Below are 19851 nucleotides of genomic sequence, written 5' to 3'. Positions count from 1 at the left end.
CAAGTTCCTTTAGGACCAAACAAAATATAAAATTATTTAATTTAAAATATAAATATATCATTGTCTTGTTGGAAGGGAAAACCCACATCCCAGTCAAGTCTTTTGCAGACTCCCAACAGGTTTCTTCAAGAATTGTCATTTATGCGGCACCATCCTCCTTCCCATCAGCTCCAACTACCTCATATATATACACCGCACAATTAGCATTAGCCTTAGAGTGAATTATGGGCGCAACTTTAGGTATGAACCAGAGACAATGTTCTGTTTACATGGTAGCCGTTTACACGAGTCCACTTTGTATGACAGTTACAAACTTAAATGTGGGAACACAAATTGTCGCATCTCAAAAAGAGAAAATATTTCTAACCCGATTCCTACAAATGTTAGATTATTTTCTGAACTCTTCTCTCAATTGCAAATTTAAGTTGTGATCGTTTTCGAAAAGCAAAACTTTTTGAACTTCTGATTATTTAGAGGAGGTTTTGTGCAAAACAGTCCTCAGGAATAAGGTAGAGACAAAGCCAAAACGTGAGCGGAATCATCAGAAACGTTTCCCTTGCTGAGCTGCCTTCCCTCTCACCGCGTCCTTCATATGGAAATTAAGGAATAAATTAGCAGACATTCAGCAAAGTGGGACAAAGGATGAGATTGAAGGCATGAGGGAAAGGAATGGCGTGTTCAGCTCTGAGTTCCAAAAGGAGGGAACAATATGCATGGCTATGCTGAGTAAGTGGCCTCGAGAAGCAACTTCATCCTACCCAGTCGTACAAGGAAAAAGAATTATTTGTTTACAACATACAATAAAAGACCCGGAGCAAATATTTATACCATTGACGGTTCTGTTTTTAACTAAAACGAGACGTGCCACTGATATTTGATGCTGCTGCTGCTGCTCCTCTTATATGACCAGCGTGTAACTACCGTATTGCCACGACCATAGGGTGCACCGTATTAGGCGGAGTCTCTGTTGCTTGTGCTTTTATGAATAATGCACATACAAAGGGTGCATTTCATTAACGAGCACAGGTATGACAAGACATGCCTCAGCTTAAGTAATAACAAGCATGCATGGTAGCATATGTTTTAATCAAAGTGGCTTTAAAAAAAAAAGCAAAACTGAGTAAGTCGCATCTCTTTAGCAGTCCCGCAGGTGCTTGGACAGCTTTTGTGACAACTCAAGCAGTGAGTCAGACACTTTGCCATTAACAGCAAGTAATGACATGTTGGGCGAGGGATCTGGCTAGAAACCACACTCCTTACAGTCACGGTTTTAAATCAAAACCAAAACTGTCAACATCAACTGAACAGCATAATAACAAACAATAAAACAACCAAAACAAGGAACAACGAAGTATAATTAACGCAAAACATGTATGCTGTAAAGCATTTGGGAGTCTTTCAGCCTCAGTCAATCAGATAGAGAGAGAGATTTTCTTTTTTTTTTAATCACTGATCAGCTTCAAAATGTGTGTAAAGCCTTCTACCAATTCTTTCAATACACACATGGACAGAATCATTGGTAATCCACTGTTAATGAAAGAAAATGCCATAGTGGTCACGCAAATAACTTTGTTCTGACAAAAGTAATGAAAACAGTTTGTGGAAAAATAACCAGTGACAAAAATGATGGAACCATTAACTTACTATTTCGTTGTAAAACCTTTTGATGCAATCAAGCCAATTTTATAACTTTCAATGAGGCTTCTGTGCCACTCGGCAGGTATTTTGGCCAACTTTAATAACCAATCTGTTTCAATTATTTCAGGTTTGAAGGGTACTTTCAGAATAGATGTCACAAACTAATCTTTTTGGAATCGATCGGCATTTGAACAGGGGAGGTGTGGACTTTTTATATCACCTGACCAGCATATGACAAGCATACCAAATTCTTCGAAGAGAGTATACAGTATGTGTATTCAGCTTACCTTGTTAAGAGGGAGAACCAGGAAAGCTCCACCACCGCTGGCTTCAATAATTATGGCAACAAACTTGGGGTTAACCGCACAGAATGCACTGTCCCATGTGACCCTTGACACCCGGATATCGTCGTAACACTGATCATTTTTCGCCGCCTGGCCAAACACGTGACGAAATTTGCTCTTCCGCACAACTCCTTTCATATCTGTGAGAGACAAGACAGCGTTTTAAATTTAAAATGCACACAGACTACAAAGGAGGAACGTCGCAAATTAAAAACGTTTGAATAGCAAACATTTAAAACCAAAAACATATCCAACCGAAATGACACAAACTTGGATTTGTTTAATGTGTTACCAAGAAGCATCTTGTTATAAAACAAGCTCATTTATATGCTACAAATTTGGCTACGAAATCTGACCAAAGACTTTTTGCCACAAAACAAAGTTTGAACAAAATCAAACTAGGTCTGTTCGAACAGAACATAACGAGCTAAAATCGCACAAGTGGTTGTGGTTTGGGTTGACTTACTCCATTGTTTGCCACAGCACAAGTGAATGCTGCATTAAAAAAAAAATGACATAAAAAGCCTGTAGAAGTGGGGGGACAAGCACATACGGTTCTGTAGGACAAGGATCATAACACAAGCAGGAAGCTCTTCCTGAAGGGATATCGGGAGTGTCCTAACAGCCCAAAACAAACAAGGTCTTCTTTGAAATGTTAACAAAAATTCACAAAGGCTCATGTAAAACCTTACGAGCATGAGATTTACGCGGGAACATAAAATTCGATTTTTCACAAAAACAGTGATTTGGTGACAAGCAGAGTACTGAGTGCAGGTGAATGATAAGAACAGGCAGGCAAAAAGAAAAAAACTAATTTTGCTGATTAGATGTGCTCATTTGTCAGGTCTTAAAGTACTAAACCTCGTGACTTTTGTCCATTAACATGACTTTTTCCGAATATTCCCAGGATGGATAAAGATCAGGTAAGTTGATCACGCCTTTGCTTTAATTGATAGCGGAGTTAAAAAAAAAATCATCAAACCAGTAGCCTTCAAGTGCGACAGTGCACACGTTTGTGAGCTGAGGGCATTTCTTTGGGTGGAGACTCAAGTAGGGGAGGGAAGAGTGAAGTGAGACTCCACTCAAATCTTGCTAGAAGTTTCAAGAACGCATATTCTCACAACACTTTCTCCACCAAGCAGATGCCGTTTTCAGAGGGATGCAACCAATAAGGATTATTTGAATAACTGACTAATTTGTTGATTGTTCTGTTGATTAATCAATGATTAGGATTTTTAAAAGTGTTTTAATTTCCATCCCTACATAAAAAACAGGACATTATTTCAAACTGAAAATGCTAAAAAAAAAAAAAAAAAAAAGGCATTTGACCGAGTATCGGCATCAGCCTTTTTTTTTTTTAAACTTTCAAGGCCAATAAATGAAACGCTGGTTTATTTTGTCTCGCTGCAGCACACATCTTTCTCTCTCTCTCTCTCTGCTGTGCTCGTGGCCCTGCCTGCAGAAGCAGATTGTCCCGCCTAAAGCACTATCTGGTTCCTTGTAGCAGCCAATCAGCAGTAAGCTGCCTGTCTGCTTTTTCACCTCCAGTCACACACACCACGAGAGAGGTCCCGCGAGCATAGCAATGAAATGAAACAGACTGTGCCAAAATGTTAATAAATGTCAAGTCTACTACAACTCACAACTAATAGAAAACTATTGTTTGTTTTCATTGAACTATAAGACATGCAAGTGAGTTGTCTACTTTCTAACATTTAAAAAAGCTTTACTATGTTGGAAAACAACTAAATTTGCTTCACATAAACGCATTTAAACTAAGTTTTGGAGTTTAGATTTTTCAAAATTTTGACACCATTTTAATCCTTTTTTTTTTTCCAACAAATGAACATCAGCTTCAAATCTCGGCTATCAGCCTCCATGACGCCCTGAAAAAAGCGGTCTATCACTAATTTGTGTTTGCTTAAGGACTAATCAGTCCACACTGAGGCTGTCAAAAGTCGACAAATATCACTAGTGCTTGAAAAAAAGAGACGGCACAAAAAGCAACAGTGGATGGTGTGGCAGAAAACGAGTACCTAAAAAGATTAGATTCAACAAAAAAAAAATGAATTGGGCATGCATTTAGTGTTAAACTAATATTTTTTTTCAGGGCTGACACGATCTAGATTATCAGAGGCCGTAGGGGGGAAAAATGGTGTAAACAATTTTGAAAAATGAAAACCCCAACACTTCACTTTAAATGACTTTTTTTCTAGATCTTTGAATTTTAAAACAAAGTTCTTTTCTAAAAAAAAAAAAAAAAAAAAAAAGAGAATGTCTTACAGTTCATGAAAACAAACATCGCTATAAAGCTTATTGTGAGTTGTAAATTTTGCCAAAGTCTGTTGCTTTACCTTCCGCTGCTCATGGGACCTCTCTCGTGGTTTGTGTGACTTGAGGTGAAAAAGCAAACAGGCAGCTTATTGCTGATTGGCTGTTACCCACTGCAGAAGGAACCAATCAGATGGTGCTGTGGGCGGGCCAATCTGCTTCTGCAGGCAGGGCCACAAGCACAGCAGAGCGAGAGTGCTTCAGTGAGCCAAAATAAACCATCTTACAATTTATCTGCCTTGAAAGTTGGAAAATAAATTTAAAAAAAAATAAAAATGGCCCGGCCGATAATCACTAATAAGGGGCAGGGTGAACAGTCGCTCACTTGCATTGTAAAAATCTGCTGATTTAAGCAAGACAACAGGGTCTTTAAAATGTATGACGCTTGATACGTATTTTGACAAAAAACATTGGGTGTGAAAATAAAACATCTGGAGACTGTTGGAAATTGTATAGAATAATCGCTTACCTCTCCTTCCATACCAGTAAGAGTGACATTCAGGAAAATGTCAGCAAAGTAGTGTTTATGCCAGCATTAGTTAGCACCAGATTGACACCCCTTGATGTATGTCACAGTTACACAACCACACCTTGGAGGTGGGACGCGCTTCCCAGTGACAGCCGACTGAGAATTACAGCCCTGGTTTGGCCCTCACTAAATTAAAGTGGCTGCAAATCTTTTGGGTGAATCTGATGTTAGCAGAGTCATGTACCCTACTGCCAACTGAATCATCGGTTTACCCTGATGTGGGGAGACAGAAAGAGGACCCCAGAGCCTCAAGAAATGACAAAGAGGAAAGCACCATGACCAAATTTTAGCAGGCTTCTCTGAGTTCCAGTATACAAAGAACGTTTACCTGCCTTAGGCCTGGTATACACGGAAAGACAATCGCTTGCTTTTGTCCGAATTTTACCCCTTCCTAATTACCCTGTAAGATTAGCCTGTAGTTTACACATTAAATCTTGTTCACTATTTATGACCAAAAATCTATTCTGTGTAGGCAAAGCTGTTGACTTGAGAGTCAAGTCTGTGACGTGAAACGTAATGTTACCAATCACATAGCAACCTGAGTGAGGAACAAGGAGGAGGAAATAAATACAGTCCTGACCAACAAAGTCAGGTGGACCGCAGAATTGGAGGAACCAGCTCGTCATGAAGCGGTGGGAAGTCCAAAAATGCTCATTAAACTGGGTCGTGGACATCATCTTGAGTAGCAGGCCTTAGTTGCTAAATCGGAGGTTTGCAAGTGTGTCAAGAACAATTGATTCACTTCTAACTAAACCTTCTTATTTATCCTTGAATAGAATATTAAGAGAGAGCTTGGCAAGGGTTAACGCTGACGAGAACCAGCATGCCACCAATTATTGCAGTCACAGGAAAGACAAGAGACTCATCATTCATTTTTCCTCTTACAAATGTCCGCCCACCACAGTGCTTCAATTATTTTCTGTTACGCCCTCTCCTAGCAAGAAGAAAAAGAATTTGTGCCCCCACCCCACCACCCACTCTCCGCTGCAACGATAAATAATAGCATTTTTGCTGCAAAACAAACCGACACCGTGGAGTTAATACTCGCTGCACATAATGGACAATGAGAGCGTCACTGCCAACTACTGGAGTAGATGTGCAATTACACTTTATTGTAGTACAGCGAAAAAAAAAAGATTGTGCCCCAGGGTCACACGTACCACCCTCAGCATGGCACCATGCCCCCACAGAGGGGCCCACCCCACTATTGGAGAGGCACTGGGCTACTACCGCAAAATGAGGTGCTGAATCTACAAATCTGACGAGGGGTCTCTTACAGAAGATGTGCGTGGAAATTTCAGCGTTTGTTTGCGTGTGTGTGTGTGCGTGGGTGTGTGTGGGGGTGTGTGTGGGGGTGGGTGTGTGTGTGTGTGTGTGTGTAGACAAACATGTTCAAACTTTGTCCTCCAAAGGCCGCAGTCAGAAAAATAGCGGGAAGCAAGAGCCAGGATGATGTCTAGTTTTTGTTTTTTTTTAGATTACCTTATTAAACACACTAATACAAATCACAGCCCTGCATGCCACTAGAATAGATCAGCAGCTGAACACCATCTCAACATTTCGAACGAAACCAAGAGGCATCTGGAGTAAGATGTGACTTTACTTGAGGATCATTAACGTGATATGGTGACAAATCAGACTTTGAAATTTAGCTGAAAGGAAAGGAAACCATTTTTTTCTAAGTCTTAGTTGCCACACAAATTGTTACTATTTTCTTGTAAATTTGTCATTGCATATCTAAAAAAGCTTTCCTCACTTTTTGAACAGCCGCACTTCGAACACATCCCTACGCCCTTAATTAGGTAGCATTGTAGGCCATGTCAGATGTTACTCAAAGTATCTGCCGCAGGCTGCTAAAAAAAAAAAACACACAATGGGCAGGCGACGAACGGCCCCCGGGACGAAGAATGGACACCACTAGTATAGATAGAAATGGCAGACATCCTTTAATGTGGAGTGTCCATCGCATGTTGAGTATACGATGACCAACTCCAATTAAAACAATGGCTACCCCATTCTGTCAGCAGATATTAGTGCAGGCCAGGGTGCCCAAACGCAGGGCTGGCATTCAGCTTTTAGTTTTGGGAAGTCTTGTTGAAATGGGAGGAATTGTGTTTTAATCGTGAAATGGGCTTCCTCGATTTTTCACACCAGACTTCCCTGTCGCATTTTAAGGCAAGCATCAGCACACTTCACGCCAATATAAAATGGATGACAGCACACTTTGCTCGCCCTAAGTTTACGTGTCAAAATGCAAGTCAGAGAAGCAGACTTGAGTTTTTAACTTTCTGGTAGGGCTGGGCGATATGACCTAAAATCAATATCGCGATAAATTGGGCAATTTTACCTCGATAACGATAAATGCACGATAAATTCCCCCTGAGGACCAAAATCAAAATAAATGCAGAAAATGCATATTAACTGCTTTTTTTTATTGACCAACTGGTACACATTACTTTCAATGAAAAATAGAAGTACAAAAATCATTTGAATAAACATTCAAAATAGCTTGCTTTGCATGACTTGAACAATGTCACAAAGAACAGGAAAAAAAGGGTACCTCTCACAAAATCTTTTCCTGCAAATAGATTGTGCCGAGATGGTGTAATGCCATTTGCAAATGCTTAGATTTGTGTAAAGGTATCTTGTAAACAATATAAATAATGCCATGTGCAAAGGCACTAGTCGCCTGTAAACAAAATGCTAAATAAAATGAAAAAAAAAAAATCAATGGAATGCCAGTGCCAAACAAACGCGTGTGCTTCATCAGTAAAATGTGCCGTCTCGAGTACTCCGGTGCGCAGTCGCCACTTGTCGTCTATGTACTGCACATTTCAGGCTCAAACAGGGATGCATGTTGCGACTCGACCACAAGTCGGATGTGGATGCAAAATGCTCGACATGTCTCCGCTCCCGTCCCGATGTTGTCCATATCGGGAAGTGCTGTTTGCGGCAAATATTTTCGTACCTCTTGTCGGCTAGGTTCCTGAGGCGTTTAAATCCTGTGCGCTCCACTGTAACTTCAGGAGCTCTATCTTTAGCTATGTGCTAGGCTATCCCGTCCACCACTGAGACGTTCTCTCGTATGGTTTCGCCTCCGTTAGTGGGCTGTTGTCACTTGTCCAACCTTGCTTCTCACTTTGAACTTTTAGCACAAGCTCCAAGTCAACAGCATGGTTGTGTTGTGGGTGGTGAAAAAGAAAAGGTTGGACGCGCTGTTTCAGGTGCTTACGACGCACTTTGTAGTTCATGTTCTTTTGCGCAAACATCGTCTTTATGGAACCCAAAACATTTCCAAACGACAGATGTCGAATTTCTTTTTGGGACAAGCGCGACAAGACCAATTTCAACTAACGTTACTTCGTCTTTAGCCGTGTCAGCCGCTTCTGAATTTGAATCGCCAGCTACGAACGCGTCTTGTGTTTACATTCTTCTACAGCGCCTGAGTCACGTGACTACATGCGCTGGAGCAGACTTAAAGAGGCATGAACATTGCCGCAGACAGAAAAGACTTTCCTTTTTCATTTTTTTTTTTTAGACACCGAATTTACCGACATGGGCAAAATGATGTCGGTCATTCTAATAAATTTCGGTAACGGTAAATTTTCGGTTAATCGCCCAGCCCTACTTTCTGGCACATCAATGTTTGGATCATTTAAGTGTGTCTGAATGGGGCTTTTCCATTGCACTCCGAGTAAAATGAAAACGTCAAGTGAAAGAATGACAGCACTTCTGAGTGTAGACAACTGAACTCAAGCCAAAGTTGAAAATCACTGAGTTAAACAATATTGTGTCTCCTACTACTTGAAATGGAATATATAAACACCAATTAATAGTTTGGCCATCATTGGACATGGACCAGTCACAACATTAGAAGAGACAGGGTTCGACATTAACAGCGACCTGATGGCTTATATGTCCTCCACTAAATTTGCAAAACACATCGACAGATCATACTAATGTGCCGATAAGCGGGACTGCCTTAACTGATCGCTAATTAGGGACCACGGAGCAGCTGCATCCCGAGGCCTGCACAGTGCTGAATTGAAGCATTTGATGAAGTGGAACTAAAATTAAACCACTCTGATAATTTTTTTTTTAAATTCGGATCATGACATGTTACGTGTGTAACAAATCAGCATTTTGCCACATTAATTCGCAGTGTGCTGTTGGCACAAAGTGCTAATTTTGTAAATACGTTTATTACGAGTCTTGTATATATTTAGAGCATTTTTATTTTTTTTTACAGAAGTGCTATGTAAAAATTTTAATATTCTAATTCAACGCTGCTAAACCCACGTCATCCGATACCATAATCTCAAATGACAATTGTGATGATTACATTGGCAGCAGAGGCCAAGGATTCTAGCCAGCCGCTGTGGGGACCCCGGTGCAAGACCATCCACTCGCAGAATCCCTCGCTGAACTGCTCACCGGGTGATTGAGTAATCCTCTGCCCCAGTGTGTGACACTAAATGTGTGTTATCTGTGTCCACAGCTGTGCCGTGTCAAATTTCACATACGTGTGAACATTACAAAGATTTTTTTTCCCTTCTGCTTGCAGTAAATTAACACTCAAATTAGGGCTGTGCAATTAATCGAAATTCAATTAAAATTATGATTAGCACACTCAAAGATTACAAAATTGGAAAAATTGTAAAAAAACGATTATAATACACATTTTATACATGAAATTGTTAAAATAGTGCTCATTTTACAATGTCTACTACTATAGTTAGTCTACTATACTGTTCAAAATTTGAGCATTCGATTTAAATTGTTTATTTAAATGTTACAACGGATGTCAGGCAATTTATAAGTGTATAGCAATTAAACTCCAATGTACTGTTTACATTTAAACATTTTTGTTTGTGCCCATAATTGTTTTAATTTAAAATATTACTAAAATAATTGTGATTAATATTTTTTTTCATAATCGAGCAGCCCTAACTCAAAATTCTGGATTGACGTAAATCAAATCATTTTTAAGTTTATTTTCACCTACTACAAAGAAGACCTGAAGCCAAGTTAAGGCAACAAAAACAATTCCCACCAAAAATTAGGTATGCGAATGAAGCGATATACACCGTTTTGATAGAATGCTTAGATACTCAAACCCGAGACACATTACTGTCGTTATGATAACTTTCACACCCACACTTCTTTTGTCACCAAGACTGCAAGGGACGCCAGCTAAATCCCCTTCCTGTATCCAAGGCCACAGAGCACCATTGTGATCTGATTCCCTGCTACATTCCAGTGCTTCGTGCACCAATGAGATAAGGTGATGTTTTTTTCACTTCCCCAGACGGTATACTCACCCCTCTGCTCCATTCAAGTACACATGGAACGCCAACGCATCACACAATATCGAAAGGGATTCAAAGTTCAACGCTGTGCTAAGAATCACAGACACACAAATAAACGCAATTCAACTGTGATGGCAAGGAAAAAGTTCTGCAGAATCGCCATGAGTACCAAGTAGAAGTATTTGATTAAGCACAAGGAGGTCAAATTCATTTTTGTAGCTATGGTTTTGGGCCAATTATCAGACCGTGTGCAACTTTTTTTTTGTTTCAGAATTAACAGTGAGCCATTTGTTTCGCGGCTTTAATTTTCCCAGAGCGGTTTATTTGAACTGTTTTTGTTTCCTTAAACATCACGAGCCCCCGTCCGTAGCATGGCGTAAGAACTTGTTACGCTGTTGGCGGAAAAAGAACAAGTTGAACCTGTTGCAAACAAAAGAGCAATATTTTTAACATGCACACCGGACAAGAAGAGAATGTGCAGTTTACAGTGCCTACTTGGTGGTGAGGACCTCAGGATAATATCTTGAAAAACAATTGCCTCATTTTGTCAATTAGGCGCATTGATCGCTTTAGATTAACAAAGGCACAGACAAAAAAGATGAATCAAGCAGGAGGCTGAAAATTAACTTGTTTTCGCCTTAGCTTAGAAATAAAGGTTAACAACAATCCCTCGTCATGCCACCATGTTTGAAATATGGTTATGAACACTAAGAAGTGGCCAAATTAATTCCAATTCCCTTGCTTCTGTTGTTCACCTCTTGCTTCCTGACCCACTTCCTTAGCCATGCAGTCAATGTACTTAAAAAAAAAACCTTGCACTGCAGCACAACCACTCAAAGTTGATATGTCTGGAATAGTTCACCAGCCTAAACACAGCTGTAGACTGTCAAGCCGAGGGGACAGTGAGTCAACCGCATTCATGCCAAAGTAGGACTCTGTGAAGAAATCCTTGTAACTCAAAACATCACACAACCGCTATTGTAACATTCTGCAAGTCATGCTCTCCTCTTGACACTTTTCCAGCCACTGTCTTCATTGGCTATGTTCTTGGGCTTGCAGAAGAAATCTGACCTCCATTGAATTTATGAGCTTTTAAATTAGGATCAATTTGTAGCTATGTTGTTAAAACAATAATGTTGATGAGGGCACAGTAGAAGTTAAGACATCCAAAAAAGAATATTTGAGTGAAACTGACTGATGACAAACGCAAGTCATTGACCAATATAATGTAGTTCATTGATTCTGAACCAATGTGTCTCGGGAAATAAACCAATTTGACATGTTTGGCCCGATAATTATTTTCTTTACGACAAAAAAAATATACATTTGTTTAACTATCTATTAGATCAAGTACTTGCGCTTCCGCCAGATGGTAGAAGTTGTTTCCGCTTTCTGTGATTTTTTGTCAGGTGATGTGCGCTGAGATTTCTGGTTTCAGTAAAGTGGTAAAATGCCAATAAAGGTTGAGAAACATTGCAGACCCCAATTTTGCTCGCGCTGAAAAATCTAATTTGTGGTCTAAAAAAATACTTTATAGTAAGCTGTGCACACTGTCGGTTATCGATTATTTCTGGATAAATTAAAAATCTATTCGTAAAATGCAATCGCCGTTTAATGAAAGAAGGAATAACATTAATCTCATTGAATGTAACCTGAGTCAAGTTAATTTCCCATTTAACCACGTGTCGTGAACATGAGGTCACAACGACTCATGACACTGGGGTCAATTTGTCGATGCTAGTTCTAACAACGCATCGTATTAAAATAAGATTATTTTAACCCGATGCAGCTCCTGCCCATTGCGGAAGTGCAAACTCGCGGGTGCAGGGTGCCAGCGGCCAGGGCGCGGCTTCTCTGCCTGCTGCACCTCCTCCAGTGTTGTTTCGTCGCAGATCTAAGTTTTTCCTGCCGCACTCAGGTTTGCCACGCCACCCCGCCCGCTCCAAGTCCTACATCCGCAATTAATGTCGATCTGCCCACATACGAGCTAATCGAAAGCACCATTAAGACAGGCTTTATTTCGCTATTTCCTTCCCACTGACAGTTTGGTTCAGCGCCGTCGCCGGCTAATGTTAGCTTGAAACCACTCATATACGGTCGCAATCACGCGTGTACTTCTTTGGGAAATCAGGGTTGCCCAACAGAGAACACCTAAAAAAATGATATGTGGCCTACCTTCTGAGAGGAAATTGAAAGTATTTCCGAGAAAAAGAGAGTGATATAATACAACGTAACCCAAATGATTCCAGCCGGAGACTGAGAGGCAGATCCAAGTTGTCGTCCTCTCAGTGTGCTTTCCCTGCTCTGCAGATAGACCCGCCCACCGGCTCAGTTTGACGGTCGCTGAGTTAGGACAGCGGATTTGATGGATATCTCCATGAACCAATCAGCGTCAGTTCTGTGATAACGCGACTGTGAGGGAAACGGTGTCTGCTTTTTATTTCTTCCTTGCTTGCAGAGCCCACAATAGAAGCGAACTGAGCATCTGTTTAGGGCCCCGCGACCATTCCGGAGCCGCCAACAACAGAGAAAAGCCTGGCCTATGGAACACTGCGGGGCTACGGGGTGCTATAGCCCCTTACCAAATCCGTGTAGCAACAATTAATCCCCTACAGCATTTCATTTGATATTTAAAAATATATTAATAAATTATTTCAAGCCCACGTTGTGAAAACAAATCCCGAAGTCGTTCTTTTGCATAATTTTACAAAGTTGCAACATCTGCGTATTTTCAGTTTTTCGTAAAACCGTGTTTGTCATCTTGTTTCAGAAACCACTGTTCAATTACACAAGTGGTCACCAACATGGTACCCTCCCTATATACACATACATATTAGGGCTGTCAAAATTAAACCATTAACTCGGGAGATTAATTTATTTAAACTCAGTTAAATATTTTAAATCAGTCAACTCAGTTTGATTTTCTTCAAAAATAATTTGCATACTTTGAAAATATTGTACCATATTATCTGTACATCTTTAGCACATCATCTCAGAACAAAACACCCTGCTTACGTTAGCACTTGGCTTTGCAAACCAGTACTGCTGGAGTGCTGCATTTACAACTAAATGTACTGTATACGTTTTGAGAATCGTTTCTAAGAACAATTCCTGCAAAGATGACTCCACTTAGCTCCTATTCAAGAATCAAAGAAAGCTATTCAAACAGTCTTTTGAATCACGTATACTTCATATTTGGTGATTTTGCATTAATTCCAAGATATTATTCAAATAATTATCTATTACAAGCTTCATTAAAAAAGTCATAGTTTAAAAAAAGGGATTAATCGCAATTAATCATGGAATTTTTTTGTGATTAGTTAAATAAAATAAGAGAGCCAGAGCGAGCGAGCGAGCGAGCGAGCGAGAGAGAGAGAGAGAGAGAGAGAGAGAGAGAGAGAGAGAGATTTTGTTAAAATGTAACCACACGATGGCGTTGTTTCGCAACGATGGTCGTGGAGAATGCAAGCTTTTTTATTTACAATTTTTTCAGTATTTGACTTGAGTGTCATTCCTCAGTGCTTGTAGTAACTATGGCTGCTAAAACATAAAATTTCACAAACTAGAAAAGCAGATGGTAAGTTGCATAATGCAGCTCCCACTCCAACCCCTCAAATTCATGACTGTTATGCAGCCATGTCCCACACATGTTTTACTGATTGTCATCCCACAGTTTGCCTTACCTTTTCTGACGGAAGGCTTCCTCTCGATGGGTTTTTCTGGGGATTTGTGAGGTGAGTCAAAGGTTGCCTTCATCTGCGCTACCTTTACGGACTGATTATGCTCGTCGCATTTGACCTCGACGGGCTTGGCCCAATCCTGGTGGAGGCGCTTCTCATGCAGCTGTATGTTTTCTTTTATGAGATCCGAGACAGGCCTGGACCTGGCAGTGTCGGGAGACCTTTCTCTCATTAAAACACTCCCATCACTTTCTCTGGCGGATTTTTTATCGGGCTGCTCTGGTGTTTCAGTTTCTTTTTTGGTCGTAGAAAAATCCTGCCTCGGGTGGCTTTCTGCTGTCTTGGAATGGCTCGAAATTGAACTGGCATCCACATGTTTTCTTGCGGGAACATGTTCTGAGTTTGCCGTTTGATTGTCACTTTCTATCAGTGGCGGAGGCCCAACGGATTGCGCGGCCTCTTTAGTGGTCACACACTTGACCTCACATGACTTTCTTTTATGTCTATCTGTTTGTAAAGGGTTTAAAGCGCCTTGATTCGCTATGATTGCCTTGTGGCCGGCAGTCTTTGTTGATTTCTTCACCGTATCAGTTTTGTTGTAAAAATTGGATTTTTTGGTCAAACGGTCAGCGGGACCTTCCTCTTCAAAGTCACCCTGTGTTGCTTTGATTGGAGATGACGATAATATGCTCCGGGTGACGTATGCTGGTGTGTTCCTTTCCTCAGCGGTGAAAGTTTCTGCAGCAGCAGGCGTGGTCATGTCTAGCTTCATGTTCAATTTATCGGCTTCCATCTCCTGGATTTTTTCAAGAGATGGGCATGTCTCCTTTCGGTTTTTCTTCAGCAACTTCTCCAAAATGAAACTGGGTTCGTCATCTGTGCCTGGATTCGATAGATCCGTGTCTTGATTAGCTTTGTTTGCTTCTATTTCTAGCATTAAAGAGTTTGAATCCCAAGAAGGTGCAATATGGCCATACAACTCACATTTGTTTTGGTTGCCCTCACCCTGATCCTCCATTTTGGTCTTCGAGGAAACTTCAAACAGCTTCTCAGCACTCTTCTCTCCAGTCTTATTTTTATTGAACACCTTGTTTGTCGAAGCTCTTTCCTCGGTTGTGACTCTACCTTGTTGATTTTTGCCCTGTGGAACCAACGGAGTAGCCCTCCCTCCTTCTTCTCTTCCTCTATCACTTCCTGACACTCCTCCTTGAGCAGCAAACTGTCTCACCCACAAATCAATGTGCTTCTCACTGGAAGGTGTTATTGGCTCCTGATAGTGGCTCTCATCCACATCTTCCGTGTCTGGCTCCTCTGAATTTTTTTTTCCCTTTGAGCAGCCAGCCTCCTCTTCACAGGCACTTCCTGCCTTCATGACATCATTTGCATGACTGTCTGAATCTGCAAAGTCAGTGTGTGCGTCCTCCACTCCGTCAACAAGGGTCTGTTCTCCGCCTTCTAATTTGTCCTGGGTCTGTCCCATACTGGTCTATGGAGAAAGACAAAGCGTTATATTCACATGACATCAGCCTCAAAATGATTGGAACTGAATTAATTAAATTGCTTTTCAAAGGGAAGAAAATAGAGATTAGAGATTATTTTATTAAAACATCTGTGACATGCTTTGGTCAGTCTAACAGAATGTTAAAAAAAAATAATAATTTGGACTTTAAACTCGGGTGATGTGCCATAATATTATTTTAACATTGGTGCCTTCAAAGTTAAACAAAGAAAAGTCTGCACATTCTTTAAAGAGACCCCTGCTGCTCTGTTATTGGTTAATTCCAAGCCATGTGATTTATAATAATAATAATATTGCCTTTATTAGTCCCACAATGGGGAAATTCGAGATTCGAACCCAGGCCTCCTGGGGAGACTGGGTCCTGAACGCGGCGCCTTAGACCACTAGGCCATCCTGGCCAGAGGCCATATTATAGTATAGACTTGCAGTAGCCTCTTTCAGTTTTTGGCCTTTTTTAAAGTGGACTTTTAGCAAAATGGTTTGTTGTGAGGCTGCAGGTTTGTCATGTTGGACAAGGTGTGTGATATATTATTTCCCCAAAAAACAGGGAAGAGGCCACCTGTGGCAGGTAATATATTAATAAAAGAAAATGTAACATCATTACTAGCGAGATAAGAATAGCGAATCAATTTTGGTCAAAGAGGTTTATTGTTTGAAAAGGCGGCAATGATTGCACTTGACCCCCACTCGTAACTACGTCTGACAATCTTTATCAAAATTATGTATGCTGCTTTAATAATCGGATATTATTTTTATTATACTTCATTGACTGGCCATGACGGTAATCACAGAAAACATATAATCAGAGCTGGACACTTGACCCTTTTTTGTCGGTAATTTGTAATCTCGCTCACTAACAAACAAATTTGCAAATAAAAAATAACCTTGTCAGAGAGAGAACACACAAATAAAACTGCAGAAAAATAATCCTGTCACTGTCAACAGAATTGAAATTGAAAAAGTGTGATGACAGAATCACGTACCAAACAATTCATTGTCACACGGTGGTCATTTTTGTGTTTGCAGTGAATCAGAGCATCTTATTACAATAACTGCTGTTGTATTGCTTCTGCCGGGTATTCATGCACGTGAAATGTCACCACTTGCTCTGCGTGCACATTTTTAGGACAAATTACAGTCACAAGATTTTTGCAGCGCAGTCAGGCCTGCTCTGCACATTCTGCTCTTTTACCATCTGCGTCAAATGAGAGACGTCTATCTTACGGAAGGGTCAGAATGGGTCCCCCAAATGTGACAAAATCTTACCAAAAAATATGGAGTTGAGATAATGTTGCTCCACACCAAACTCATCCAAGCGTGCGTTAGTGGACGTTGCTTTGGTAATTTTAAAGTATAACTTAGCTACCGATCGACTGACATACCGACCTACCTACCTACTTTGGTATTTACTCACCATACTTGTGTACTTACTTATTGACCTACGATGTAACTGACTTATATAGTCGAACATACTCCAGTGCTACTGGACTACTAGATTGTATTGTTTTTAAACCTGGCACACCAGCAATTATTATTAATTGTGACTCTTGTTTTGGAAACAGACAGTTGACTGACTTGTTATTGGGCCAAGGGGTGAAAATAGCTTGAAAACACATACAAACATTAATTCACTGACGCTCTTGAACACAACTTAAGTTTGACAAGTGTGGCAAAACTACTGCAGTTTCTTTGTTTTGTGGAAGTTGTGTGGCGTAATTGTCAGCCCTATTTAACGTCTTTTTTTTTTCCAGACAATCAAGAGTGAAAATAGTAAGTATAAAATAGTAAAATTGTATGTATGTTTAAAATCAAGTCCTGCAAGCTTTGTTGCAGAAGGACCCTCGGTCGTGTGTCACTAAAGTTGTTAAGTCTCCATTTCGTATTGCTATCAACTTAACACCCGGGGTTAGTTGGCTCATTGTTTTATTTTTTGCATCACACATGGCTTTAGAGCAGGCATCACCAAATGGCGGACCGCGGTCCGGATCCGGACCGACAGATGGTTCGGACCGGACCCATGACCAATCTATGATGAATATTTTCAGGGCGCATTCGCAAACGTTGAAGCTGCAATTCTAGTTAATACGGAAAAAGCGTCACTGATTTGAGCCAATCAAATCTTTTGTTTACGATCCACTGCCAAATGCGCAGCAGACCGGAAGAGAGTGCTGCTGACAGTATGTTGTGCTAAAAAGTTAGCAAGGTCAATGCGTCTTGTTTTAAATGAATGGACGGAGAAATTTAGTTTCATTCTGGCTGCAGCCGATTCAAAACCAGTGTGCATCATATGCTCCGAAACCGTCGCAACATTGCGAAGCGCCACTATGAAACAAAGCACCGCCCTTTTGTGCAAAATTATCCGCTGAAGTTTGAGGTGAGCGCACGCAAAAACATCAAACTTCGAGTGCAGTATAACAGATTTTCACATTTTCGTTTACAGCCCAGCGATAAGCAAACGGATGTTCACTAAAAGTATCATGTATTTTGGGGAAACATAAAAAAAACATTCAGAGGTGAAGGAGTGCATAAATGCGGTTGCACAAACATTATTTAAAGAAAAACACAAAGCCAAGATGTGTGAAATAATCTACCAAATTCAAATGGCCCTGACTCCGTTCCAACCCAGATTTAAGTCACTGGCAGGGCAGACACAAACTAACTTTTCTCATTAAGAGAAGTTAAAAAATATTCAAAAGAAAAGGTGGTGTCAAAGCTCATTTTGAATTAGTTTTTCATGAGGACAGCCATTTTTATTGATTGTGTACTCAACATGTTGACCTGTTTTACTTGGATAATTCGGCTCTCCGTTTTTTTAGGCTGATCGCTCTTCGATTTAAAAAAAAGGTAAAAGATGTTAACTCAATGCTTAGCACTTGATATATTTCTGCAGAAGATATTTTACTGTTTTTTCCGGAAGTGGCACCCTTAAATTCCTGGAGCCACATTTTCTTGAATGTGAAATAAACGCCTTATATTTGTTTGACTGGCAAAGGTGTTTAATGGAAACATTGCTAAATATTTAGTATATAAGTGCGCTCTGTTGAAAATGACTAAATATCGAAACTATATAAAAATGTGAACATAGGCTAGACATTAAGGGAAGTTGGACTTTGGTTCGGACCTTTTCATTGGAAGAAATTTTAGTCGTGGACCTCTGTGACTTTTAATTGAATACCTCTGCTTTAGACCTTTAAGAGGTGAAGATTTAGCAGGGCGTACGTGGGGCAGCTTTTCTGAAGTTTTAAAGGTTATTTGCAAAGGTAGGGGCTTCAGGTGACTGTGAAAGTTGAAGAAATCATACCTCAATCAATGCCAGTGTTACATGAGCGATTTCATGTATTTTTAAGGTAGTATTATGTTGACGTAATTGTGCAATAGCAATATAATGTATAATACAAGTTGAACAAAGTGGTGCTTGGGAACTCAAACAAGGTGCCGTTTTCAAAGTTGTTGTAAAGTTGTTATTTTCACAGTATGAGGATTCCAGCCGACTGCGACGACGTGCTCCAAAAGTTTGCATGGATTTTGTTTTGGTGCATTCCAACACCGTTATTGTTACGCTGAGTGAAGACTCTCATTTGTTCATAGGTGTAAATTTGAGTCTGACTGGTTATTTATCCATATGTGATTGACTGGCAACCAGTCCGAGGTGTATCCCACCTCTCTCTCCTAGTCATCTAGGCTGACCCTAACGATTGCAAGCAGTGTAGAATCACATTGGTCAGTGTGGGCTTCCCCATGCTGTTGAGTTCTCAAAATGAGATTTGTGAGCAAGTGGAGAAAATTCAGCCAAACAAAGAACAATGGCAGACAACAATCATGCCCGAGTCTTATTTTCTCTCTCTTAGTGTGACAACATATGACTGCTGCTACTTTATCATCTGACAAGCCTGCACGTTGGCCAAACACATGGCCCAGGGAACAAATGCTATCAGTCCCTCTAAAGCTGCACCAGGTAAAGGAAGTACATGGCGTAATTTTAAAAACATGAATGCCAAAGTATAGATTTTGTGTGAAGTAGGGAAATATCCAGCAAAGAATCAATGAAAGACACAGATACATTTTATTTTCTCATTCATGTGACCTCATCAGGTTAAAGGCACATCCCTTGAGGGCCTCCATCACAGCTAACAAGCGGCTCGTTATCCTGTCTGATATTCCCTTTAATGCCCGAGGCTTCCCACTTGATCACCACGTGCTTTTCGGCATCAATATACTCACACTTAAAGAGGAAGTAAAACCAATAAAATTTTCCAAAACAGAAAGCAGACCATTTGTCATTTTTGGGATATCAATATCATGGGTGCAATGCCATGACCCTTGGCTTTAGTCAATCCAAAATAAAGGATTTAATAAGAATCCCCTATCTCGTACAGGTCAGTGAAGTTGTACACTTACCAGTTAGAAGAAGCGGCGTTAATCTGTGTATCTTGCCCTCGCTCAATCTCACTGGCAGGACCGACAGTGTGTTCTTTGTTTCCTGTTCGAAGATGATCTGTCC

At 40.4% G+C, this 19851-nt stretch overlaps 2 protein-coding genes across 2 annotated transcripts in view; both read right to left on the bottom strand.

Annotated features, from left to right (window-relative positions):
* coro1ca (coronin, actin binding protein, 1Ca) overlaps positions 1–12494 on the bottom strand; it is a 23727-nt gene extending 11233 nt beyond the window's left edge. The window contains exons 1-2 of the mRNA XM_088297454.1: positions 12327–12494; positions 1926–2122 (exon numbers count right to left, since the gene is read on the bottom strand). Of these exons, the coding sequence (XP_088153580.1) occupies positions 1926–2120 (195 nt within the window). The 5' untranslated portion in view covers positions 2121–2122; positions 12327–12494. The remainder of the gene's footprint in view (positions 1–1925; positions 2123–12326) is intronic.
* LOC148344411 (uncharacterized) lies at positions 10231–19851 on the bottom strand. The gene is made up of 3 exons (XM_088306015.1): positions 19749–19851; positions 13835–15317; positions 10231–10241 (listed from the first exon to the last, which is right to left on the bottom strand). Exons 2-3 carry the CDS (start codon positions 15309–15311, stop codon positions 10231–10233), a joined length of 1488 nt encoding a protein of 495 aa, XP_088162141.1. The 5' UTR covers positions 15312–15317; positions 19749–19851.

This window comes from Idiotropiscis lumnitzeri, chromosome 1 (genome assembly GCF_059441095.1).
Source record: "Idiotropiscis lumnitzeri isolate Australia: NSW breed Sydney's pygmy pipehorse chromosome 1, RoL_Ilum_1.0, whole genome shotgun sequence".
Lineage (NCBI taxonomy): Eukaryota > Metazoa > Chordata > Actinopteri > Syngnathiformes > Syngnathidae > Idiotropiscis > Idiotropiscis lumnitzeri.
Note: the sequence above shows the minus strand (reverse complement) of the source record. Positions and strands in the feature narration are given on the sequence as shown.